Source organism: Vespula pensylvanica, chromosome 1 (assembly GCF_014466175.1).
Source record: "Vespula pensylvanica isolate Volc-1 chromosome 1, ASM1446617v1, whole genome shotgun sequence".
Lineage (NCBI taxonomy): Eukaryota > Metazoa > Arthropoda > Insecta > Hymenoptera > Vespidae > Vespula > Vespula pensylvanica.
The window spans coordinates 14,502,009-14,524,012 of NC_057685.1; the positions used below are offsets into that span (position 1 = coordinate 14,502,009).

The following is a 22,004-nucleotide window of genomic DNA, read 5'->3' on the forward strand; positions in this document are numbered from 1 at the left end:
TACTGAGAAATAATTTGGATCTCAGTTATTGAACATTAATTTTTGAGCGCTGAGACAACAGTGCTACTTGCCAATATCTATCTCTTGAAAGAAAATAATTCTCGAAAGACGCGTCTATTTATAAGGAACGTTGTTAAAATAATTCAATCAAATTCAAAGTCAACGATATAAACTCATTTCCTTACTTACATATTTTAATATATAAAATGAAATGAAACAATTTGTATATTGTCCGTATCATATGGCTCGTTGCACTGGAATATAGAAAGTCCGTTTGAATACATCGAGGCAATATCAATCACGCGCAACGTATTTTCCACAAAGTACAAAGTAAACGTGTCTGTAAGAAGCGTTAAAATGAAAAAAAAAATAATAATAATAATTGCATAATGTTTGGCTGGTTGAGTGAAAATGCGTATTATATATTTATTATGTATCGTCAAATGTTTAGCGATGTTGCAACTTTTTTTTATATGTGTCTAGTATTATTTCCCCTTGTTCTTGGGCATGATGTAAAATTGAAAGGTATAAGATTGGTACTTGTCTTCATGTGAACAATCGACATAGTAAACGTGCTTACGTTTTTATAACAACATAGTTGATTAATTTTCTTTTGTTGCACAGAATCTGACTTTTTGCAACAAAGCGAGCCAACCTTTGTAGAGACAACAACGACCGAAATGGATCCCTTAACACAGGAAAGGTATTCACTTCTTCGTTTCTTTAACTTTTCCTTTGCGATCGTTCTTTATTTTACGTTCATGCTCCAATCAAATTCTATTTTCAGAATAACAAGAACGGTGCAAGTAGTAACGACAACAACGACGGTACCGATGGCAGGTGGCATAGCTGTGACGGACGATTTGCGGGAATCAATGCAGAAAATAGTTGACCAATTTATGACAGAGGAGAGGAAAGGCCAGTGAAGAATTGAAAGATGAGAAGCGCGAAAAAGAATAAATGATAATAATAACAATAATAATAATAATAAAAGAAGAAACAGATTGTCGTCAAAGGGATGTAAAATTCCTCTAAAGGAATAATATTCTCTTTTGCGTTGACCTAACGAAGCATCTGTTCCGAACAAAACACCCCATTAAAATTCAATATCCAATAAAATAAAGCTCTTCATTCTCGCGGCGTTCCCCGAGAAATAAACAAGGCATATACTATGTATGTATTGTAAGACGTTATATCGTCGCGCCGCTTATGGCCTACGCTTCGAATTTGCTTGCCCTTCCGTTATATTTCGTTGCCTTATATTTTTTTGTGTTTGAACTGGTAATTATTATTAATAATATATGTATGTATGTATATGTCGTTGCTAGTCCGACTAGCTCTCTGCTAGTCTTCACTATGCCAACCCGTCCACGTACAACGCCTTCTCTCGTGTTGTTCAAAGCAAGATAAGGAAACGAATCGCCTTCAAATAAAAAGTTTTCAAGGCAAATCAAAGTATCGATCGAACAACAAAAATCATATTGAAATGAAAAAAACGAAACGATAATAAATACGTCTTATTCGTAGACGTCTATCTGAAACGAACGATATGCCATGGCGAAAGCGAATACTATATTTATAGTGTATAATGAAATCTCGAATATATGACGAAATTAAACGACAGATTTTACATTGCGGCTTTGCTAAATGGTCGCTGGGGAGTCTGCTTTAGCTTTAGAATGACTGTAATGTCTATCTGCGCAATACATCGCTTAATTAGAACAGTAAACTTTTATTCATATTTCCGACAGTGAATTTCGCAGATGATCTTGTTGTCACTTGTCTCAGAAACAAATTAAGTGCACAATAAATTGAAGGATCGAAGAGTAGTTTTTGATTCGATTGACAACGAGAAACGAATGTTTTTATTGATCAAGGCGCAATATAAATGTAACTTATTTAAAGAATATTTCCTAACAATTTTTAATTATATATATATATATAATAATTTCTTAGCGTAACTTATACAAATGTACTATTATACAGTTGTAATAATGACAAGATTATAACACGAATATTTTATTTATATAGCAAAAAAAAAAAGAGAAGAAATCATTGGTATAATGTTACATGCGTAAATTTTGAAATGAGAGTAATGTTGTTGGCAATCTGTCCATATGAATTGTATAAAATATAAAAAGAAAAGAAACGAGGCAGCACGATGATTATAAAAAATATATTGTTTAAATTTATTGATTTGAATTCGTCTCAATACATAAACAATGTTAGCTTTCAATGTACAACACAATTTAAAAAAAAAAAAGTACAGGAAGAAATCATATGTGTATTAAAAAGAAAGTTACGAATAAGATATTCGATTCATGTATGATACATTGAAAGATATATAATTATTACATATACGAAATTTATAACTTATTACTTGTAATGACTGTTAAACTACAATTAATAGACTTGCCTAGAGCCTATTTGACCTAAGGACCAAAGGCACAATCACGCGCGCATCAAAATGAATGAAACACTCCAATGTATTGTAACATTTAGTGTAATTTCACGAATGTTGTAATACTAATATTTAAACATTCTGGATAAATCAAACTACGGATTACACCGCGGAAGAATAACTATTTTCCATAATTTATGTGCAAAAACGCATTAACATCTGCTAAAAGAAAAGCGTCTCGTAAATAAAAAAATGGTGATTATAATATAGTTACCACAATTGGGGACGAAAATTCAGCATAACCCTTTGACGATATTCGATATTTGGTATTTATTCGCGCGCGGAAAAGTTATTAAATATATTTCAACCTTTAGTGAAGAGAAACTCTATCCAATTATACCAGCAGATTTTGCGCAACAGCGTATAATCAAAATGATGGTAAAAACTCCATAAATCGGTAAGTTATATTAGCGTTAGATCAAGAGCGACAAAGTTACGTCAAAGGGTTAATATCTTCTACTTTGTTATGCATTGTTACAGTAAGTTAAAGAGACCAATCTATAGTATATCATTATTTCTTGTAATATATCTTATATTACATGATATATAGGTCTAAGAAGTATTTAATTTTCAATCTCGCATTAGTAGTTTTCACAGATCCCATAATTTTGTACAGTCAACTTTTTCTGAGTAACATGACATGCACGCAATCAGCAACAGCCATTTTACTCTGTGCTATTTACATGTGTCTCTGCTATTTAATATATCGTGTTAAGTTATAATATTGTAATGGCATTGCACGGCATTATATCAACCAAGAAGAGAAGGTATGACGTATATAGCACTGTGTGGTTGAATTATCAATGACAGCATAATAAAAAATGTTCTAATGCAGTTATAATGTATTACAAAAGAAGAAAAAAGAAAATGAAAAAAGGCAGAATTCGTTTTGTCTTATCCTTTTATTCATAGATAAAGCACAAATTATGCTGTAACGTTTCTTGTCATGTTTTAATCTCATTAAAGTAATAACATTCATTCCATTATAGAAGTCTTATATTCTAATATTAAAAATAATACATTTTACGAAAATATTTAAAAAATTCACTTATAAATGCATGCAATTAATTAATTTTAACATTTGGTAAGTATATTAATAATGAAATAAGATCCATAGAAAAATATTATTGAAATTACTTTTGTTGATATATTGATAAACATTAGCGTATTTATATTTTCATGTTACCATTATAGACATCTACAACAAAGTCATAAATATTCCTAGTGTCTACGAAATCATAATATATAAAACAAATATTTTTTATTTTACACATCATACAGAATGTTTATATATAGTCGATGTATTTCAAACTAAATAAGCAGTATACATTTTACCTTCGCTCCTTGCTGTCGGTATGTTACAGATTTATTAAATCGCGAATATATATTTTACCGCGACGTATAAGATATTTTCTTGTATTATATAAATTATTTGTTTCTTAATCAATTTATATAAAGTTAATATAGGACGAATTATAAATGAATATACGTTGGAAAAATTTTGGTTGCCATGAAAATATCATGCTACGTTCGCTTAAAGTCCTTAAATCGAACAAAATTTTGCGTTTTACTATTTTAATATACAGAGAGTATTCAACGTTGACCGAATATAACTAGGAAGTAAGGAAACAGTTTATGAGCTAGTTTGGAGTTAAGACATTTTCTTTCTAATAAACAGTTTTTAATGATGCAGATCAATACATATAAAAATTTGTAGTGTTATACATATATGTATATGTATATGTATGTATATATAGATATATATATACGCACACACGCACACATATGTATACACACACACACAATATATTTATATATATACTATTTTTCTTTTGTTTAAAATGGTTATACATTCATATATCATCAAATTACTTACAATGATATACAAAAAAGAAGAGGTACATATGAGAATATTGCTTACTTAGATCTCTATTAAGTGCATGGTAATATAATGCACTTTAGCCAAATCTATAAAATTTATAAATTAAATCTAAATGATAGATGTGCTTTTATAATGACACAATTTGGATAAAAGATATCTTACAAAACTTGAAAAACAATACAATTGCAAAACAAGTACAATATTAATGGGAAACATGTTATTTTATTCATAGATACAAGAAAAATTGGCTACTTATTAGAAGCAAAATTTGCTGTTTTAGTGAAGTGTCCATAGTTGCATCTATTGAAATAAATAGATACTCCTATACCATCTGACACCATATATTTGCACCTGATTGTATTATAGATCATCAGATCTGTAAAAGTGAATGCATATATAATTATTTTTTATATTTTTCTTTTACAAATAGAAGCTTTAAACATTTTTGATTTCAAAACTTACGTTGTCTACATCATCTTCATCATCATCACTGATTTCATCACCAAACTCAATATCTTCATCAAATCCATCTTCAACGAAGGTAACAGTGTCATTGATGCGTACTGAAACAATAATATTTTCATATTATCAAATACTGAAACTTTAAAATAAATATAAATTAATATAATTATTTGATATATTTATATATGAACAATTGTTTATATATTATTATATAAAAAATTATACTTACCAGTTTCAGGAAATTCTCCATAAGTTTTCAAATTTCGAGCTTCATCGGATGTATATTTTAAAATAACATCTGCTTTCGCATCTTGATAATCTCGAAGACCAATTAAAATGATATCACCTTGATTAATCCAAACCTTCTTACGTAGTTTACCTCGAATGTGGCACAATCGCTTTACACCATCAAAGCACATTGCTTCTAGCCTGCCATTACCAAGCATCTTTGTTACTTGTGCATATTCTAAAAAAATTTCAATATTATTTTATATAATCAGCCTGCAAGTCAATTTAGATATATTTATATATTCAACAGTTTACCTTGACCATCTTCTTTAAAGACCAACTCTCTCTTTTCTGTTTCATTTTCATTTTTACCTCTCCTCCTATTTTTACCTCCCTTTCCTAGAAAAATAAAGATATTGTTACAAAAAGATATTAAATATGAATCGATAATTACAATTGAAACTTAGTGAAGAATGCACATTGTAATACATGATTGACACTGATAGGTTATAACAAACTGATCACATTGCACTATGAAAATTACACATGGTATACAAATTTCTATTTGGATGTAAACTTTTAAAGTAGAAGAAAAAGGGTTTACTGACCCTTATTTTTCGGCATGATGAGTTAAAGATGTATTATCGCAAATATAATCTCTCGATGATTCTACACAACGCGGGTGGAAGAAGTAGAAATACTCAGCTTACAGTTTTTCTTTTTTCTTTTTACATATAATATTCTCTGACTAGATGTCACTAGATTCACTTGGCTGGTGCATATCCTGTCGGCCGTGCCTGTAGGCCAAAGTCTACTTATCGGCCGATATAAAAGTAAATGGTATTACCAACTGTAGTAAAATTTAATAATCGTGAGTGAAAAACGAAAACTAATTTCAAAAAACCCGCAACTTAAAAACAAAAAATTATAAAATTGATGCGTAAGTAAACGCACTAGATTGCAGCTTGTATACGTGATACACCGAATTATGAACAAAACGTTTAAGCAAGATAACATGGAATGAGGTAAATGTAAAAAATTTAATTAAATGCGAAAAATACGATACAGCAGATAATTATGTTCTAAGTAAAATCTTTAAATGTTGCTTTCTTGTGGCGCTAAAATTTTCACTTAACCTCCCTGAAGTTCGCTACAGATTCAAATTGGACAAGTTGGAAATATTTGGAAACGCCCTTTATGTTAGTAATAAATTTGAATTATATCTGTTAATTAATAATTACTATTTGTGTATTATTTTTTTATTTAATAATATAATATATATATGTAAAAAGAAAACAAATTAACAAGGTAACTCATTATTTATAAATTTAATTTAATATCTGTATTATTTCTTCTTTGAGAAATGAATAAAATTCAATTGGATATTCAATTGGATAAAATTATAAAATTAAAATTGTCCAACAAAAACGATAACTTTTAGTTAATAATTAAATAATATAGTTTTCTTTCATTATATACACAACCTTAAATACTTTGGAATATTTACCTTTGACTTTTTTGTACTGTTGTTATTTTATATACTTCGATGTTGTGTGTGTACACGCGCGCATGGTATCGTATAAGCGATTTACTGACGAATAGAACGTGTTGGACGATTGGATGTGAATATCAAGTTCGATTTCAGTGACTATAACGGTTGTTTCAAGAAAAAACTGCAAATTTTATTTAGAATATGTACGTCATTTTAATTTTTATATAAACTATTTGTTTCACTTCAAAGGTTTAGACTATGTCCTAAACAAAATAGAAACGTGTTTATACATATATGTATACATACCATATATAAACATATTTTTTTTTTAATGTATATTTAATACATTCAATGATAAATTAAAATCATAAATTAAAAAGAAAAAAAATTATTTAAAAATAATTACCAAGATATAATTGGTATTTAATACATAACCATATATTAAAATAACATATTGCTGGATTAACCAATTTATAAATATCTTTTTATTGTGCTAGGTTATTCATATGAATCAAATTTTTATAAATTTCGATTTTTAATTAACGTTTTCTTATTACAGAGATTTAATTATATAGAATGCCAAAATCAAAGGAATATGTTTCAAGTGATAGTGATAGCGATAGTGAACAGGTAATTTGTGTTATATTTTTTTTTGATTATTTTTTATTATATGCAAAATATATAAAAGGATTTTACATTTAAGTTCTTATTAAAACATTTTATAACAGTTTCTGTTTTATATGATGAAAAAAAATAATTCTATTTTTAATTATTTTCTACAAAAATATTCTATTTCTATTAAACATATATGTTTACATATTTTGCAATTATGATTTAAATATTAAATCTTTTAAATATTAAATTTTTTAAATAAATTTTTAAATATTGCACTGTTATAATTGAAAGGAAGAGCAAGTCAAGAAGAAACAAAAAACAGAAAAGGGAGAAAAAGCTGTCGCAAGTAAAAAGCCAAAAAAAGAAGCAAAAGAAGTAAAAGAATCAAAAGATGAAGACGACACTGTATGGGATTTAGGTAACAATCGTCAAGTAAATGTTAGGGATTTTAAAGGAAAACTTTTTGTGGATATAAGAGAAATGTATTATGATAAAGCAGGAGATCTAAAACCAGGCAAAAAAGGTATAAATATAAAGTATATTAATTTTATGAATATTTTGATAGGAAGAATAATTGTACTTTATAGTTAATAATAATTAATTAATCACTATTTATTTTAAATACAGGTATATGTTTAAATATGACACAATGGCGTAAGTTTATGTCAATTGTGGAAGAGGTTGATAGAGTTGCGAAATCAAAATGTTGATAAATTATTTTTTCATTGTTGATTAAAGTCATCTTACCTGGTTATAAGATGTACATTTTGTGTTTTCTTATCACATTAAAATATTCTTTGATATTAAATATATTTGTTCCCATAGGAACCTTAGGTTTTTTTTACAAAATAAATAATGGACAATTGTTTTTTTTTTTTTTTTTTTTTTTTTTTTTTTTTTTTATATATAATTGTCATTTCAAACATTATTATTAATATTATTTAAAATACTATTATTAATATTTCATGTATCACACACAAGAATAAATATTAATAGATTAATTAAATTATTTTTAATTTAAGAAATTAAATTTTTCTATTTTATATTTCCCTTGTAATTATTTTAAATTATTTAATTGAAACAATGATATTTAATATTAAAAAAAGTTTTGAAAACTTTTATAATATTGTTCGTTAGCGTTTAATTTTTAAATAAGTTTTAGTTCTATTTTTTCTCTATACGATGTGCTCGCAAAAAATGCGCGGCAACCAAGTATATTTTATATACAGTTGATTTACATACAATGGTTAAGAAATCATCCAACTCATGTAATAAATTATTAAAAATAAACTAACAATTATATTCTTCTATGTGGGGAACTTATAATTACTATCGAATGCGTGCCTAAATGGTAAATCGGATAATGTTCGTCGGTTTTTTTTTATCAAAGAAGGAAAATAAAACACCTATCGCAGATCACGTGGGATAGTTACATGCTTCTACATCACTTTATATATGTGCGCAGATATGGTTAGAATTTCACATCTTTCGTTAAGTGACAAACTTATCTTTTGACATTATTATATTTTTTGTAGATACTTTTTTAAGTTGATTTTCTATGTAAAAATAGAATTATTCTACATATAGAATTTATATAGTGTTAGAAATATTATTTATTATGCAGTGTCAAGTCAGTAAAAATAATGTTATTAGACATGTAATATTGTAAATAGGTTATGTTTATATTTTCTATCTCGAGTGACAGTCCTTATGGACATTAAAAAATCTATTGCTTGTGAGACAATTTATACATTGTCGCTTTATTATGTGAATTAATTACAATTACATTTCGAGATGTTACTGTAATATTTATTATATACATACGAAATTGCTAAACATTTTATAACCTATTTATATGGTGTAAAATGATATAGTATGATCTATGCATATAATTTTGATAATTTGGTGAATTCTAAATATGGAGTCGTTTACATCATTTATGGACATTTTTATAAGGTGTACACAAGAAAATAATACTGATGATCTTGTAGATTTCTTAAAGGATAGTCGTAAATACTTTCAAAGTTTAACAACAGATGAGAGCAGTAAGTGTTCAGAAATATATAGCAATATTAACATATTTAAAATTTATTTAAATCAAAAATTTTTTTCCATAGAACAAGCATTATTGAATCTTTTTAATAGTGAAAGAGGATTACTCTCTTTCCTCCAAAATGAGCTTGAAAGGCCAGTATCAAGAAGAAATTTTGATAAAGTGGTTAAAGAAGTTTTTTTAATAATTGAATTTATTATAGAAAATTTTCATATGATATTTCATCAATATATTTTACAAGTTAAAGTAAGAATACGGTTTTATATATGTAAAATAATTAATAATTTATATATTGTAAGTTCATAACTTAAAGTAAAGTTTTTGTGAATTATTTGTTTTATCTAGGCTATTTGTCAATTGGCTCTTATTATGCATTGTTCTGTATATATTAAAAGGGCTGCTTGCAGTACTTTGAAAAAATTAATAGAAACATTTGAAGAAAATAAATTAAATTTAGATGAAACAATTGGAGAGTTTATGTCTAAATTCTATAAACTTAATATCAATGGTATGCTATTTAAAACATGTTGAAAACAATATGGTTATTTAACATAAGGTAAATATAAAAATTATTTGAGAGTGTATATTTTTATTATAGAAAGAAGTTTCATCTTCTCTGTTTTTGGTACAATTGCACAGTATCATCCACAAGTTTCAAAATTGCAAAGATATAAAAATGATATTTTTATATTATTGTTTAATGATTTTAAAAGCCAGGTATAATGCATTATTACTTGAATATTCTATGTGTGTATAATATTAATAATATATTTTTATATTTATAGTATAATCCTGCATTAAAAAATCAACCTAATGAGATTCAAATTTATTTAGAAGTACTTACTAATATCTTAAATAATCTTTGTGCACCTGAAGAAATAGATTCAGAATATTATGCAGAATTATATAAATGGATCAAATATCTTAGCATGCCAAATGAAAATCCAGCAAAAAAGCATATCATGAGAGCAGCAATTATTTTTTTATCAAAACATATGAATTTATTTTCTACATTTATATACAATGATTATGAATATTGGCATAAATTGTTTACTAATTTAACAAAAGAGAAAAGTGCAAATGGGCAGTGTGGACAACAAGCATTGAAAGCTTATTACAATAATCTTGAAATTATGTTAAGATCTGGTGATGAAGAAAAAAATAAAACAGTGTTTTTGGTAATAAATTTTTATATATAATATGTTTCATTTTTAATATTTAATAATATATATTTAAATAACATTTGTATGTTTATATATACATATCTATGTGTGTGTGTGTATGGGTATGTAAATTTTCAGTATTTTAAAAATCTTCTTAAAGAACAACTAATGGATCCTGTATTAGATCCAAATTCATTGAGACTTGTAGTACATGGATTTAGTAAATTGGCTGCTCCTTGTAAAAAATATTTTAGTAATGATGTTAAAGATATGTATTTACTTATTGCTCGCTGTACAGTTCCTTTGTGTTTGAGGTATTTAGTTTTTATTATATTCTAACAACAAATATATTTATAAATATAGATATATATTATAACTATGTATATAATTTTAAAAATCGGAGATATTTCTTTTTTGTACTACAGAGAGGATGTGGAAAATACACAGTTTGAAAATATCAGTGATTACCAAGAAGCATTATCAGAAATACTTCTTCATGTATCAGATGTGTCCATTGGACAAATAAAACTTCTGATAAAGATTAGTATTTTCTCTATTAAAAGATATCCTGATTTCTCTGGGATACGTAAAACTTATGCAATTTCGTCTTTAATAAAAACTATAATTAATATTGCTTCTATAAATAAGATATTATTAGATGAATTTCTTTATAATATAAGTAAGTATATGTATGTATATGTTTTTAATTTAATTAATATAAAAATCTTAGATTTTATTATATTCTAATTTTATATAGTTCTTGATGGAATTGTGTGGACATGCTCACACACATTACAGATTGATGCTGAATTGCAACGTGAGCTTCATAATCTTTCAGAATGTCCAATTTGTTACAAGAATTATTTACCTCTGTGGTCTGAATTGCTGAAACCAGATAGATACAAATATGGAAAAATATTAATAGCACAACAAGTGTTTGATAAATTAATAAACATCTATATTATGTTAATAACTAAAATAAATTTAAATACTAAGATAAAGGAAGACTGTATTCTTTCTGATGCAGCTTTGTCTCAAACTGCAGAAAATGAAACAGATTTCAGGATATTTCTTAATATGGTGGATCTTATGATTGATATAATTGACCAGATAGAACCATTTCTGTTGAAAAATACAATACATAAATTTTTATACGAAATTATTAGAATGTCTTATAGATATCCTTTGATATCAGGATTTTACAAATTAGTTCATGCAATCATAAAGAATTCTGAAGTATTTTCTACTGTGGATAATGAAGATAATAATGATATAGAAATACGAGAATTAGTGCATAAATACTTGATAAATACTTTAGATCAGATAATTTCTTTTTCCAATGAGTTATTCACTGCTTGTCTTTACCTAATTATGTGTATGCCAATTACTTACGTTCCAAACGTATTGAATCGTACGATTCCTACATTTAAAATTGCTATTATGATGAGCTTGAATGATTTTGACCTTGCTTCTGTTATACTAGATACTTTAGAAAAATGGATATCTCATTTAAATCGAGAAGATACAAAGGATTTCTTATTAGAGATAATACCAAATTTAGAATTATTTTTACAAAGCAATGAAAGCTCTACTGAATTATTACAGGATATTATAAAGTCTGAAAGAAAAGTTGTAAAGCATATAACTCTAATTGATAATAACAACACATTAGAAAGTCTTCAAAGAAGAATCCTTTTATTCCTTGGCTCATTGGATTCTGATGTTTTATTAGATGTTGTATATAAAAGAGCTTTAAACACAGGATCAACTTGGGATAAGAAAGATTTACTGAAATGTATATTGTCTTTTCCAGACTTGAGGATAGAGTTTCATTTTGATAAAATTTTTCCCAGATTGATAACATTAGCTCAAAGTTCTGGAGATAGACGTACGAAAGTAATTGCAAGTGAATTACTTCATAAAATGGTTTCATTTATTCTTGGTAAAACAAAACAACATTTAACAGAAGATATAGATCGTTTTGCTACTTTATATGAAGCATTATATCCAGCATTACTTGATCTTAGTTGTGATTCAGATGAAGTTGTATGGAAACTTTTTCAACCTCTAATGATACAATTGTCACATTGGTTGAGTTCACAATTTATGTCCAACTCACTTGTAACCGATTTGTTTATAAGTTCACTGTTTGATGGTCTATGTAATAATGGAAAGTCATCTGTTAGAGAATTTTCTGGCTTATGCTTAGCCGAATTTACAAATTGGTCTTTGAGACAATTATCAAGGACGAACGAACTCAATATTCATGTCCATAGTATCATTAAAAAAATGACTAATTTTGCAATACACCCTTCTAAGTGCAAACGCATTGCAGCAGCTACAGCTTTTAATCATCTTTATAGACTTATGCGTGAACATGAAGAAATAATTACAATATATTGGTTAGAGCTATTATATTGCTTTATTAAAAGTTTAGAGGAATGTAATGATGTTTCAATCCATAATGCTCTTAACCACATCAATAAAGTCATAAGAATTAAAGCAGATTTATTGACTGAAGATAATCCACAATGTAGAAAACCATCTGTATTTACAGGAAGAACATTAACTGATGCTGTTAATTGGTTATTTAGCCAATGTGGATCTTTGGATCCAAATTGCAGACAAAAGAGTATGGAATTGTTTGTCCAGATTTCTGAATGTCTTTTTATTTATGATTCACCAACAGAATTTATTGAATCTTATATTGAGAAAAATGGAATACAAGCAATTAATTGTATAATACTTAAAGATTTAAAACCAAAAGAAGATGTTTCCTTTCAAAATATGTTATTGCTTTTGAAGAGTTTGGATTGTTATATGTGGTTGATAAACAAAAAGTTAATCAACATGGATTATTTATTCACTGATATAAATCCTGAGAAAGATATTATTTTCGATTATATAAAAAATTTTATACACTTACTATTGAAAGTTAAGATACAAACAGAAGATAAAATAGTAATTTCTAAAGAAGCTGAACAATTACAAATATTACAATGTAAAATTATAATGACAATATTTGATTTTATTAAAATTCTTCTCAACTTAAATAGTAATATTATACCTGATTTTTTTTTCAATGAAGAACTATTTGAATTGATAGCTAAATGTATAATATGTCCACAAGTATTAGGATTTGACATGAGAAATGTTACAATAAATGAACAATTACCATTATTATTGGAACAATTACTGCAAGTACTTGTACAAAAAATGAATGAATCATTACAGTATTCTTTTAAAAGAAAAATAGAAAGTTATGTAATGAAACATTGTACTAGTTTTTTGGCTTTACATGGAAATAATGATACAATATCTACAAAAATCAAGGAATATGTAAAAGGTCTTATTATATTAGAAAATTGTAATATTCTTTCTCAATTGTGTGAGGTCAGCATTGATATAAACATTATTTTATAATTCTTAAAGTCATAACATGTATTTATCACATATTGTTTATTACAGGATCAAAAAACTTTCGAAAATTTAGAACATAATGTCGAATATATTTTTAACTCTTTGTTAAAGGAAGAAGATGGAATTTTGATTTGTGTCAGCTTCCATTCACAAATAATAGAATATTTACAGAGTGTGATGGAATTATTTCTTACAAATTGTAAGGTAAATAATTTCTTTATAATATGAATACATAATTATCTTAGAGATATATAAGTATCTTAGAAATAATGTTATCACAATATTTAAAAAAAATATCGTTTATTCTTTTGTCCTAATTTAAAAATTTATTTCAGCCATCAATGACAAAAAAATTAATATATTTAATTGGAAACAATGATATATTGCTTGGACTAGATTCTATAGAGATAACACATGGGGAATATTTTTTGAGTACATTTAAAGATATCATTTTTGGATATATTTTAAAAGATATAGAAGAAACTATGACAATTCTTGAAGATCTATTACAAACGAACGCATCTTTTGCATTAATTATGTTAGAAGAATTAATGTTATTTACACAGCATCACAAAAATAAATTTAAAGATTATATAGAATCTTTAGTAACTACAGTCATAAAAAAATTTATTATTTTAAATAGAGCTGTGAATAATATTGAAAGCAGAAAGGAGAAACTAATTAACATATATGGAATTTCTGTACATTTAATGCATCATCCTATAAACGTTGTGAATATGTCAGAATATTTTTATCAATGGATTCTAAAAGAATTTGCAACAGAAAAAATAGATATTGAATACAAGACTAAACTTCTAGAAAATTTTCTTGTGTGTTTAACAGATATGTCATCCACATACAAACCTGAATTAGTTACAATTCTGCACACATTAAGAAAAGATAGACTTTCGATATCGCAAAATATATTTTCTAAGCATAGTATGGATGCAATGAAGATTAAAAATTGTTTCTACATGCTCTTAAATCTATTACCTATTACAAAATCGTTAATAGTCTTTGAAACTATAATTTTTTTTGCTGCAGGTGGTGGTGAATATTTGTTCACTGAAAAATTACAAGAATGTATGAAAAAATATTTTAATACTATTCCTAGTAATTGTGCTTTAAAATCATTAGAAATGAGTTATAAATATTTTATGGATCTTAACAGTTTTGGGAATGATAGCTCTAGTAGATTTGACGTTTTGCAAAAGTTTCTTTTACCAATATTTCAGTTTTGCAACATAACTGAAATTGAGCAATTTTATGAAAACAATATTAAAGATATTTATACAATTATTACCAAAGATCTTATAGGTGATAATATAGATAAACAACAACTTATTATATCTACAATTGGATGTTATGAACTTGTTGCTATTATGTTTGCAAAAATAGATATACTAAAAATAACTAGTATTGATAGCACAATTACAAGAAATGCTATTAATGACGTGAATACTGGTAAAGAACTTTTATCAGGATTATACGCAAGCACTTTTCGCGTGCGATCATTGAGGACAGATAATCCAGAACATAAGGAAATTATGAGATTATTACAATGTTCTGCATATAACTGTTCCATAACAATTGTAAGTTTAAAAGATGAAGAACAAGCATATGTGAGTGTATTTGGTGAAAATAGAAGTAAAAATATGCTTATATGGGAAAATATTATTGATTTGGATAAAAAATACAACATTCAACAAACTATTGAATATTATTCTAAAAATCGAAAAAAGCTAATTAATATAAAAAAATCCGAGAACCAACAATATAATATAAAAGAAAGGAATTATTCATACATTTATAGCTACAATATAGCTGAATCAACACTCAATGAAGATTTGAATGCTTATGATTTAAATGAAACTCATATTATCCGTAAATCTAATAATAGTAACAAAGAAGAAAGTATGAGCTTATTGTTTGAGTCTGATGATTTGAATGATCATGAATGTATGCCATCTATTTGTGGAGTGTTAATACATATGATATCTAAAGAAATTTACAATATTTCTGACAAAGATAATCTCTCATTGCCTAAATCATTAAAATGTTTCCACGATTCTATGTTAATTCAACGCAATAATAATATTAAATTGTTTATGTTGAAAGTTATATTGAATACCTCACAGCTGTTTGAACATTATGCAAAATTTTTTATTCTTCCAGTCATGGCTACTATTAATTCATATTTAAGCACAAACAAGTTGAATTACATTATTACTGATGCTGTATTGACATTAATAGATTGGCATAAAGTTGCCATACCTAATGAAACTAATGAGAAAGTATGGGCCCAAAAACTATTTGAAAAACTTGTTCAAAAAGTATTAATGTCTGATGATGAAAACACATCAAGAGCAATTTATAAACATAATGTTAATATTATTAGAATGATGGTTCAAGTTTGGCAGCCATGTTTACAAGTTCCAAGAAATTTAAATGAAATAATGACAAATGCACCTAAAACAGCAATTCATCTGATATTAATGTGTTTAGCTAACAATATGCATGCAGAAATTATTTGTAGAGATGATATTCTAGAATTTCTACAAAAAGTTGTTGAAAATTGGCGAAAAGATGAAGAAATGGTTTTACAAAGTTGTGAAGCTCTTGGGATAATATTTAAATTTTTTAAACATGATATAAGTTATTCCACTAAATTACATGACATTGGTGAAAAATTACAAAGTTTTTTTAGACAGATGCAAATGAAATTTGAAAACAGACAAATTAGATGTATTCAGGCTCTGTGTAAGAATTATCCAGATATAGCCATAGAGTATATTGAATTTATTACATTAAGTATGTCCAGAGTTGATTCTATGGGAAAAGCTATTTGTCTAGAATTATTTTTGTTAATAATTCCACAACTTTCTAAAGAACAAATCATAAAGGAACTTAATTACATAAAATTCCATGATATATTAAAAAACCGAATTGCACTTTGTGAAAAAATAGCACTTCAAATTATACATGCATTAGTTATTATATTAGAACCAGTGGATCTTTTGCCACTTGCTAAATTGGTTTCTCCATATGCAAAGCATGATTTTTCGGAATATAGGGAGATAGCTTACAAAATCTTCATGAATATATATAATAGATATATAAAAATGACTCCATATAATGATAAGATAGAAGAGTTGATGTATCTAAGTAAAAAAACTCTACTTGGAGGTTTATTGGATCCAGCTATAGAATTGCAAACTAAGATATTAAATTTCTGGACAGAAGATAACAATTTATCAAATAACACAACAGATAGATTGTTAGAAATTTTAAACATATATTCACCCAATACAGAAGATGCTTTTCTACCATTTATATCACTTACAATGTTGCATCTCCTAACAAAGACAGTTGAATATAAAAGTAAAATGTTTGATCCTTTAACTAATTGTGTTTATAAAGATTATGAAATTGTTCCTTCATGGAAAATAAAAAATTTAGGGTCTGTTGCACCATTATTTGCTCCTTCATTGGCAAGTCAAATGAATCAAGTATTTACTCAAACAATATCTTCAACAGATAATTTTGATTATTTTTATACATCATCTCCAAATAGTAACATCAATGTAAAATTTCGTGCAACAGAAGATCCAAAATTTGAACCAACATACCTGGATGAAGATCATGCCAACCAAATGTTTTTAAATGACATGGAATACAATACGAATTTACAAACATCCAAGATTTTACAACCTGCTGATAATAAACGATCACGAAGATTTTTAGCCAATTCATCTGCTGTTGCAAATATCATAAAACAAAAAGAAATGACAAAAAATGTACAACATGCTGAAATGATAAAGAAAGAAGCAATAAGACAAAGGAACAATGTAAAGTTATGCAGGTAAATATTTCTATATACATATACTAGAAATATTAAGAGTATATCATTACAATCTTGTTATAGGAAGTATAGATTTGGCGATTTTCCTGATATTGAAATTACTCTTTCTGATTTAACTGAATCACTGCAAAATTTAATCAAAAAGGATCAACTGATATGTAAAGATATAACAGTTACTATGTTTAGCTCTCTTATAGAAGCTATTAAAATTCAACAGAATACAAATGTCATTAATGATGTTATTTCAATCTTAAAGCAAATATTATGTAACTGTCAAGGAAGCTCTCCTCTCATGGCTGCAATGTTAGAAATAATGTTTACATGTCATGTAATTGATTGTTCTCCTGACATTACAGCAAAGATTTCTAAGGCAAATAATTTTAATTCCATTGCTACACTTCTTTTGGAAGAAAATTTAATATATTATTCAGATGAAACACCACCTCCTCCAAAAAGAATACATTTGATTGAGAATGAAATTGATGAGCAGACTAATAAATGGATACAATTAGCTAAACTTTATGAATCTATGAATGAAACTGACATTGTCTTAAGCATTTTCCGAGATAAAATTAATAATAAACATTTACAGGTATTAAATTATGTAATATAACAGCAACTGTTTTATTTTTCAACATATTTCTTTTTTATGTTTGAAATTTTATTATTATTATTATTATTGTTATTTACGCAAAAGCAATATTTTATTTTAGGACTCATCTTTTGCACAAGTTACATCTGATTGGATAAGAGCAAAATCTGCATATGAAACTGTCTATACAGTAGAAACAGGATTAATTAAAGAACATTGTCTCCAAGGTTTATTTGAATGCTTGAGTCATTTGTCAGATTGGGATGAAATTAATAAATATATAAATGATAAATTAGATCAAAATCTTGAAAATATATGGAATGACACATGGAAAAATTGGTTGTTTCCATGGATGTTTCAGGTGTATGTACACAAATCATTACTTTTAGATGAAAATCTAGAACTCAATGAATTTAAGGAAGTGTTAAATCGTTGGTTTGAAGACGAACAGAAATTAAGTTATATCAAACGTAATTTTGGAGAAGAATTAGCTTTATTTTTTATAAATGAGGAACAAGTTGTTGCTCATGATTTTCTAAATGTTGCACTTGATGAACTAAGAGAAGAATGGGTACACCTACATCCACTGTCAGTTCAACTTAAAAAAAAGAAGTTGGAAAAACTGCATGGAATTAGTGATATTGACCTATTTTTAAAGTATTTGAAAGTCTCAGAAACTACTCAAGGTGTACAAGATTTACTAAGATTTTGGTCTAAGAATATTCCTTCAATGCAAGATGATCTTCTCTTATGGGATAAACTGATTTTATATAGGACAAACTTTGCACCTCTGTACATAAAACATATAAAAAGTAGAATGGAAACTGATACACAAAGTGATGAAGAATATAAATATATTAATGAATTACAGAATATTTCTTATCAATTATCACTTGATATGATTAATATGTCTATAAGTCACAGAAATAAGTCTATAGCAAGTAAACATTTTTACTGTCTGAAACAAATTGATAATTGTTTACCACAAAGTAAGCATAAATATATATTAACTGCAGCTAGACTTAAATATCTAAAAGGAGAAGAAGAATCAGTTATTGATAAAAAATTATCTTATTATGTTTTTTCTTGGAAATATTCACATAAAATATTATACCAGAATAATTTAGATATTTTGCTACATATTGCTACTAGACAACATATAAGTATGTTAGCTACGAAATTTGTACAATTAAGTTATGAAAATGAACAATTTGCCGATATATTATTTAAAAATGACATAATTTTAAAAGAACTATGTGTTGAATACAACAGTATTGAGAATATAAGAAATCTGTTGGAATCTTATAGCTTCAATAAAATGAAAGAATGTTGTAGCATTGGAAATACAAAAGATTGTTACTTTATTTTGTCAAAATATTGTTATGATCAACTTTGTAAATTTTCTAATAATATTAATTTTTTTAAAGAATTTGTTAATTCTACATTGAAAGCAATGAGTTATGGTTCAGTAGATGCAGCACATTATTTTCCTTGTTTATTGAAATATCAGTATTTGAATAATGATGAAGTTAAAGAGATTTTTATAAACAACACTAGTGAAATTCAGTCATGGCTATTTTTGAGATGGCAAGCACAATTATTTTCTCATCTTGGGACATCAATAGCAGATTTGATCATACCGATTATTGAAAGAATTATTCAAGATTATCCAAATGCTCTTATATATACTCTTCGTTTAACAATACAAACAAATCCGATTGTTATGAATGATTCGCGAATGTATAAAATCAGACAATTTTTGTACGATAATCGAGAATTAGAACAATTTCTTGAGGCAATGCAATATGTAGTTCAACCAGAAGCATATTTACAATATTATCTTCATGAATGTATGAAAAATTTGTCCAAGGGCACAGCTACTGCAATTGATATATTATTGAAAAAGATTTATCCATCTTCAAGAAAAAACAAAAATGAACCAAGACCAGGAAATATTTATGGTATCTTTAAAAATAGTAAATTTAATTTAACACGACTAGAAAAAATGAAAGACGAAAAAGAAATTCGTCAATATTTGAAAACTTTAAATGAAGTTCTGAAACAATCATTTAAAGAAAGAAAAATCAGTATTTTATTAAAAGATTATAGTCCATGGTTATGCGAGTTTAATGAAAGTCATTTAGAAGTACCAGGGCAATATACAGGCAATAGAAAACCCATGCCTCAATATCATATTAAGATTATGAAAATAGAACCAATTGTAAAAATTATGGAATCATTACGTAAACCAGTTCGGATTACTATAGTAGGAGATGATGCAAAGGATTATATGTTCTTAAACAAATTTGGAGAAGATTTAAGACTTGATCAAAGATTACAACAAACTTTTTCAATCATAAATAAAACTTTGAATAATGACATAGCTTGTAAACAACGTCATTTATTTATTGATACTTATCAAGTATGTAGATTTATAATGTAATTTTATAGGTACTTCGTATGTTTCTTAAATTAAAAAAAAAAAAAAAATGATAATTTAGCACAATTTATTGCACATTAATTTAATTACAGGTAATTCCACTGTCAACATCATTAGGCCTTATACAGTGGATTAAAGATACTAGGCCACTACATGATTTAATTTATTTTACTATTCCTAAAAATAAATATTCTTATTATGAAACCATTGAAGCAGAGTACACTGCATGGATTAAAAAGGCTGGGCCTTCTGGAAAGTTAGCAGTACAATATAAAGAAGCAACTTTAAAATATGATGCTAATGCAGTTACTACAAGAATGAATAAACTGATCGCTAAAACAGAATGGGATCTATTGCGTAAAACATGCGTAATATTATGTCCATCGCCGGAAAGTTTTATAACATTCAGACGAAATTTTATTACTAGCTATGCCACAATGTGTGCAGTACATTGGATTTTGGGTATTGGAGATCGTCATTTATCAAATATTTTAATTTCGATTGGATCAGGGAAATGTTTAGGTGTCGATTTTGATCAAGCTTTTGATGCTGGGATTGATTCAATGATACCTCAACTTATGCCATTTCGCTTGACACCTCAAATTCTTGGACTTTTAAAACCATTTACTGAAAAAGACCTCTTTGGAGCAACAATGATTCATGTTTTAAAAGCTTTGCAATGTGATAAGAGTACTATTCTTGCATGTTTAGATGTTTTTATACATGAACCTTTAAATTGGACAGAAAGTATTAATAAAGCTTTGGAAAGAGTTGAAGAAGTGAATACAGGTAAATAGAAGTATATAATTAAGTAAATATAGAAAGATTACATTTGTATATTAATTTTTACATACATATATATATTTATAATTGCAAGTTATACATTTGTACATTAATTAATTTGTGTAAACTATAGATGTGAAGTGGTTACCACAGAAAAGAATAAATATTGTGGAAAAAAAATTGAATGGCAATAAGCCATCAATAATAACTTTGGAACAATTGAAAGATCTATATAGTGATCAATATTTTAACAGATACTATGTAATAGTTAATGGCAATGATGGCATTAAACGTATTCGTTTAAATATGAAAGATGATAAGTTAACAGCAGAAGAACAAGTAACATTTATTTTTCATTATTAATAATTATTTCAACAATATTGTGTATATTCATGAATGTATTTTCACAGGTTGAATGTTTATTAGATCAAGCGACAGATTTAAATATTTTGGGCCGTACCTTTGTTGGTTGGAAACCATGGTTATAAACCGATCTAAATATTCGAAATAAATTTAATAAAATTTAATATATTAATAGAATAAGAAGCTTT

General features: G+C 26.6%; 4 protein-coding genes across 9 annotated transcripts in view; 3 read left to right on the forward strand and 1 right to left on the reverse strand.

The window, feature by feature from the left end:
- LOC122633334 (microtubule-associated protein futsch-like) overlaps positions 1-2,566 on the forward strand; it is a 65,023-nt gene extending 62,457 nt beyond the window's left edge. Inside the window, exons 38-39 of the mRNA XM_043821123.1 lie at positions 625-703; positions 788-2,566. Coding sequence (XP_043677058.1) covers positions 625-703; positions 788-926 — 218 coding nt within the window. The 3' untranslated portion in view covers positions 927-2,566. The remainder of the gene's footprint in view (positions 1-624; positions 704-787) is intronic.
- Positions 2,567-4,545: 1,979 nt separating this feature from the next.
- On the reverse strand, positions 4,546-5,810 carry LOC122627019 (eukaryotic translation initiation factor 1A, X-chromosomal). The gene is made up of 5 exons (XM_043807744.1): positions 5,642-5,810; positions 5,349-5,432; positions 5,035-5,271; positions 4,806-4,906; positions 4,546-4,719 (listed from the first exon to the last, which is right to left on the reverse strand). Exons 1-5 carry the CDS (start codon positions 5,655-5,657, stop codon positions 4,714-4,716), a joined length of 444 nt encoding a protein of 147 aa, XP_043663679.1. The 5' UTR covers positions 5,658-5,810; the 3' UTR covers positions 4,546-4,713.
- A 229-nt stretch (positions 5,811-6,039) lies between these two features.
- Positions 6,040-7,948, forward strand: LOC122627024 (activated RNA polymerase II transcriptional coactivator p15). Of its 4 annotated transcripts, none has more exons than XM_043807786.1 (4): positions 6,040-6,058; positions 7,085-7,155; positions 7,432-7,663; positions 7,768-7,948. In XM_043807786.1, exons 2-4 carry the CDS (start codon positions 7,102-7,104, stop codon positions 7,848-7,850), a joined length of 369 nt encoding a protein of 122 aa, XP_043663721.1. In that variant the 5' UTR covers positions 6,040-6,058; positions 7,085-7,101; the 3' UTR covers positions 7,851-7,948. The 4 variants fall into 4 exon arrangements, with proteins under 4 accessions (XP_043663721.1, XP_043663693.1, XP_043663702.1 ...); XM_043807758.1 differs by lacking the exon at positions 6,040-6,058 and adding an exon at positions 6,572-6,728; XM_043807767.1 differs by lacking the exon at positions 6,040-6,058 and adding an exon at positions 6,601-6,689.
- A 742-nt stretch (positions 7,949-8,690) lies between these two features.
- On the forward strand, positions 8,691-21,993 carry LOC122631769 (DNA-dependent protein kinase catalytic subunit-like). 3 transcript variants are annotated; one of them, XM_043817851.1, is made up of 15 exons: positions 8,691-9,185; positions 9,258-9,439; positions 9,539-9,701; positions 9,792-9,910; positions 9,979-10,371; positions 10,495-10,670; positions 10,782-11,035; positions 11,114-13,749; positions 13,825-13,980; positions 14,112-17,638; positions 17,702-18,230; positions 18,352-20,652; positions 20,763-21,459; positions 21,587-21,792; positions 21,864-21,993. In XM_043817851.1, exons 1-15 carry the CDS (start codon positions 9,059-9,061, stop codon positions 21,939-21,941), a joined length of 11,544 nt encoding a protein of 3,847 aa, XP_043673786.1. In that variant the 5' UTR covers positions 8,691-9,058; the 3' UTR covers positions 21,942-21,993. The 3 variants fall into 3 exon arrangements, with proteins under 3 accessions (XP_043673786.1, XP_043673793.1, XP_043673803.1); XM_043817858.1 differs by lacking the exons at positions 8,691-9,185; positions 9,258-9,439; positions 9,792-9,910 and having other exon boundaries at positions 9,561-9,749; XM_043817868.1 differs by lacking the exons at positions 8,691-9,185; positions 9,258-9,439; positions 9,539-9,701; positions 9,792-9,910 and having other exon boundaries at positions 10,253-10,371; positions 10,517-10,670.
- The last annotated feature ends 11 nt before the right edge of the window (positions 21,994-22,004 follow it).

Bases quoted from the DNA above. Each gene is read 5' to 3' on its own strand.
- LOC122627019 (XM_043807744.1), bottom strand. The intron at 5,272-5,348 runs GTAAACTGTTGA...AAATTTTTTTAG, and splicing joins CTTTAAAGAAGATGGTCAAG to AATATGCACAAGTAACAAAG. The intron at 4,907-5,034 runs GTAAGTATAATT...TTATTGTTTCAG, and splicing joins TGGAGAATTTCCTGAAACTG to TACGCATCAATGACACTGTT.
- LOC122627024 (XM_043807786.1), top strand. From the start codon at position 7,102: ATGCCAAAATCAAAGGAATATGTTTCAAGTGATAGTGATAGCGATAGT. The intron at 7,156-7,431 runs GTAATTTGTGTT...TATAATTGAAAG, and splicing joins GTGATAGCGATAGTGAACAG to GAAGAGCAAGTCAAGAAGAA. The intron at 7,664-7,767 runs GTATAAATATAA...TTTTAAATACAG, and splicing joins TCTAAAACCAGGCAAAAAAG to GTATATGTTTAAATATGACA.
- LOC122631769 (XM_043817851.1), top strand. From the start codon at position 9,059: ATGGAGTCGTTTACATCATTTATGGACATTTTTATAAGGTGTACACAA. The intron at 13,750-13,824 runs GTCAGCATTGAT...TGTTTATTACAG, and splicing joins TTCTTTCTCAATTGTGTGAG to GATCAAAAAACTTTCGAAAA. The intron at 18,231-18,351 runs GTATTAAATTAT...ATTTTATTTTAG, and splicing joins TTAATAATAAACATTTACAG to GACTCATCTTTTGCACAAGT.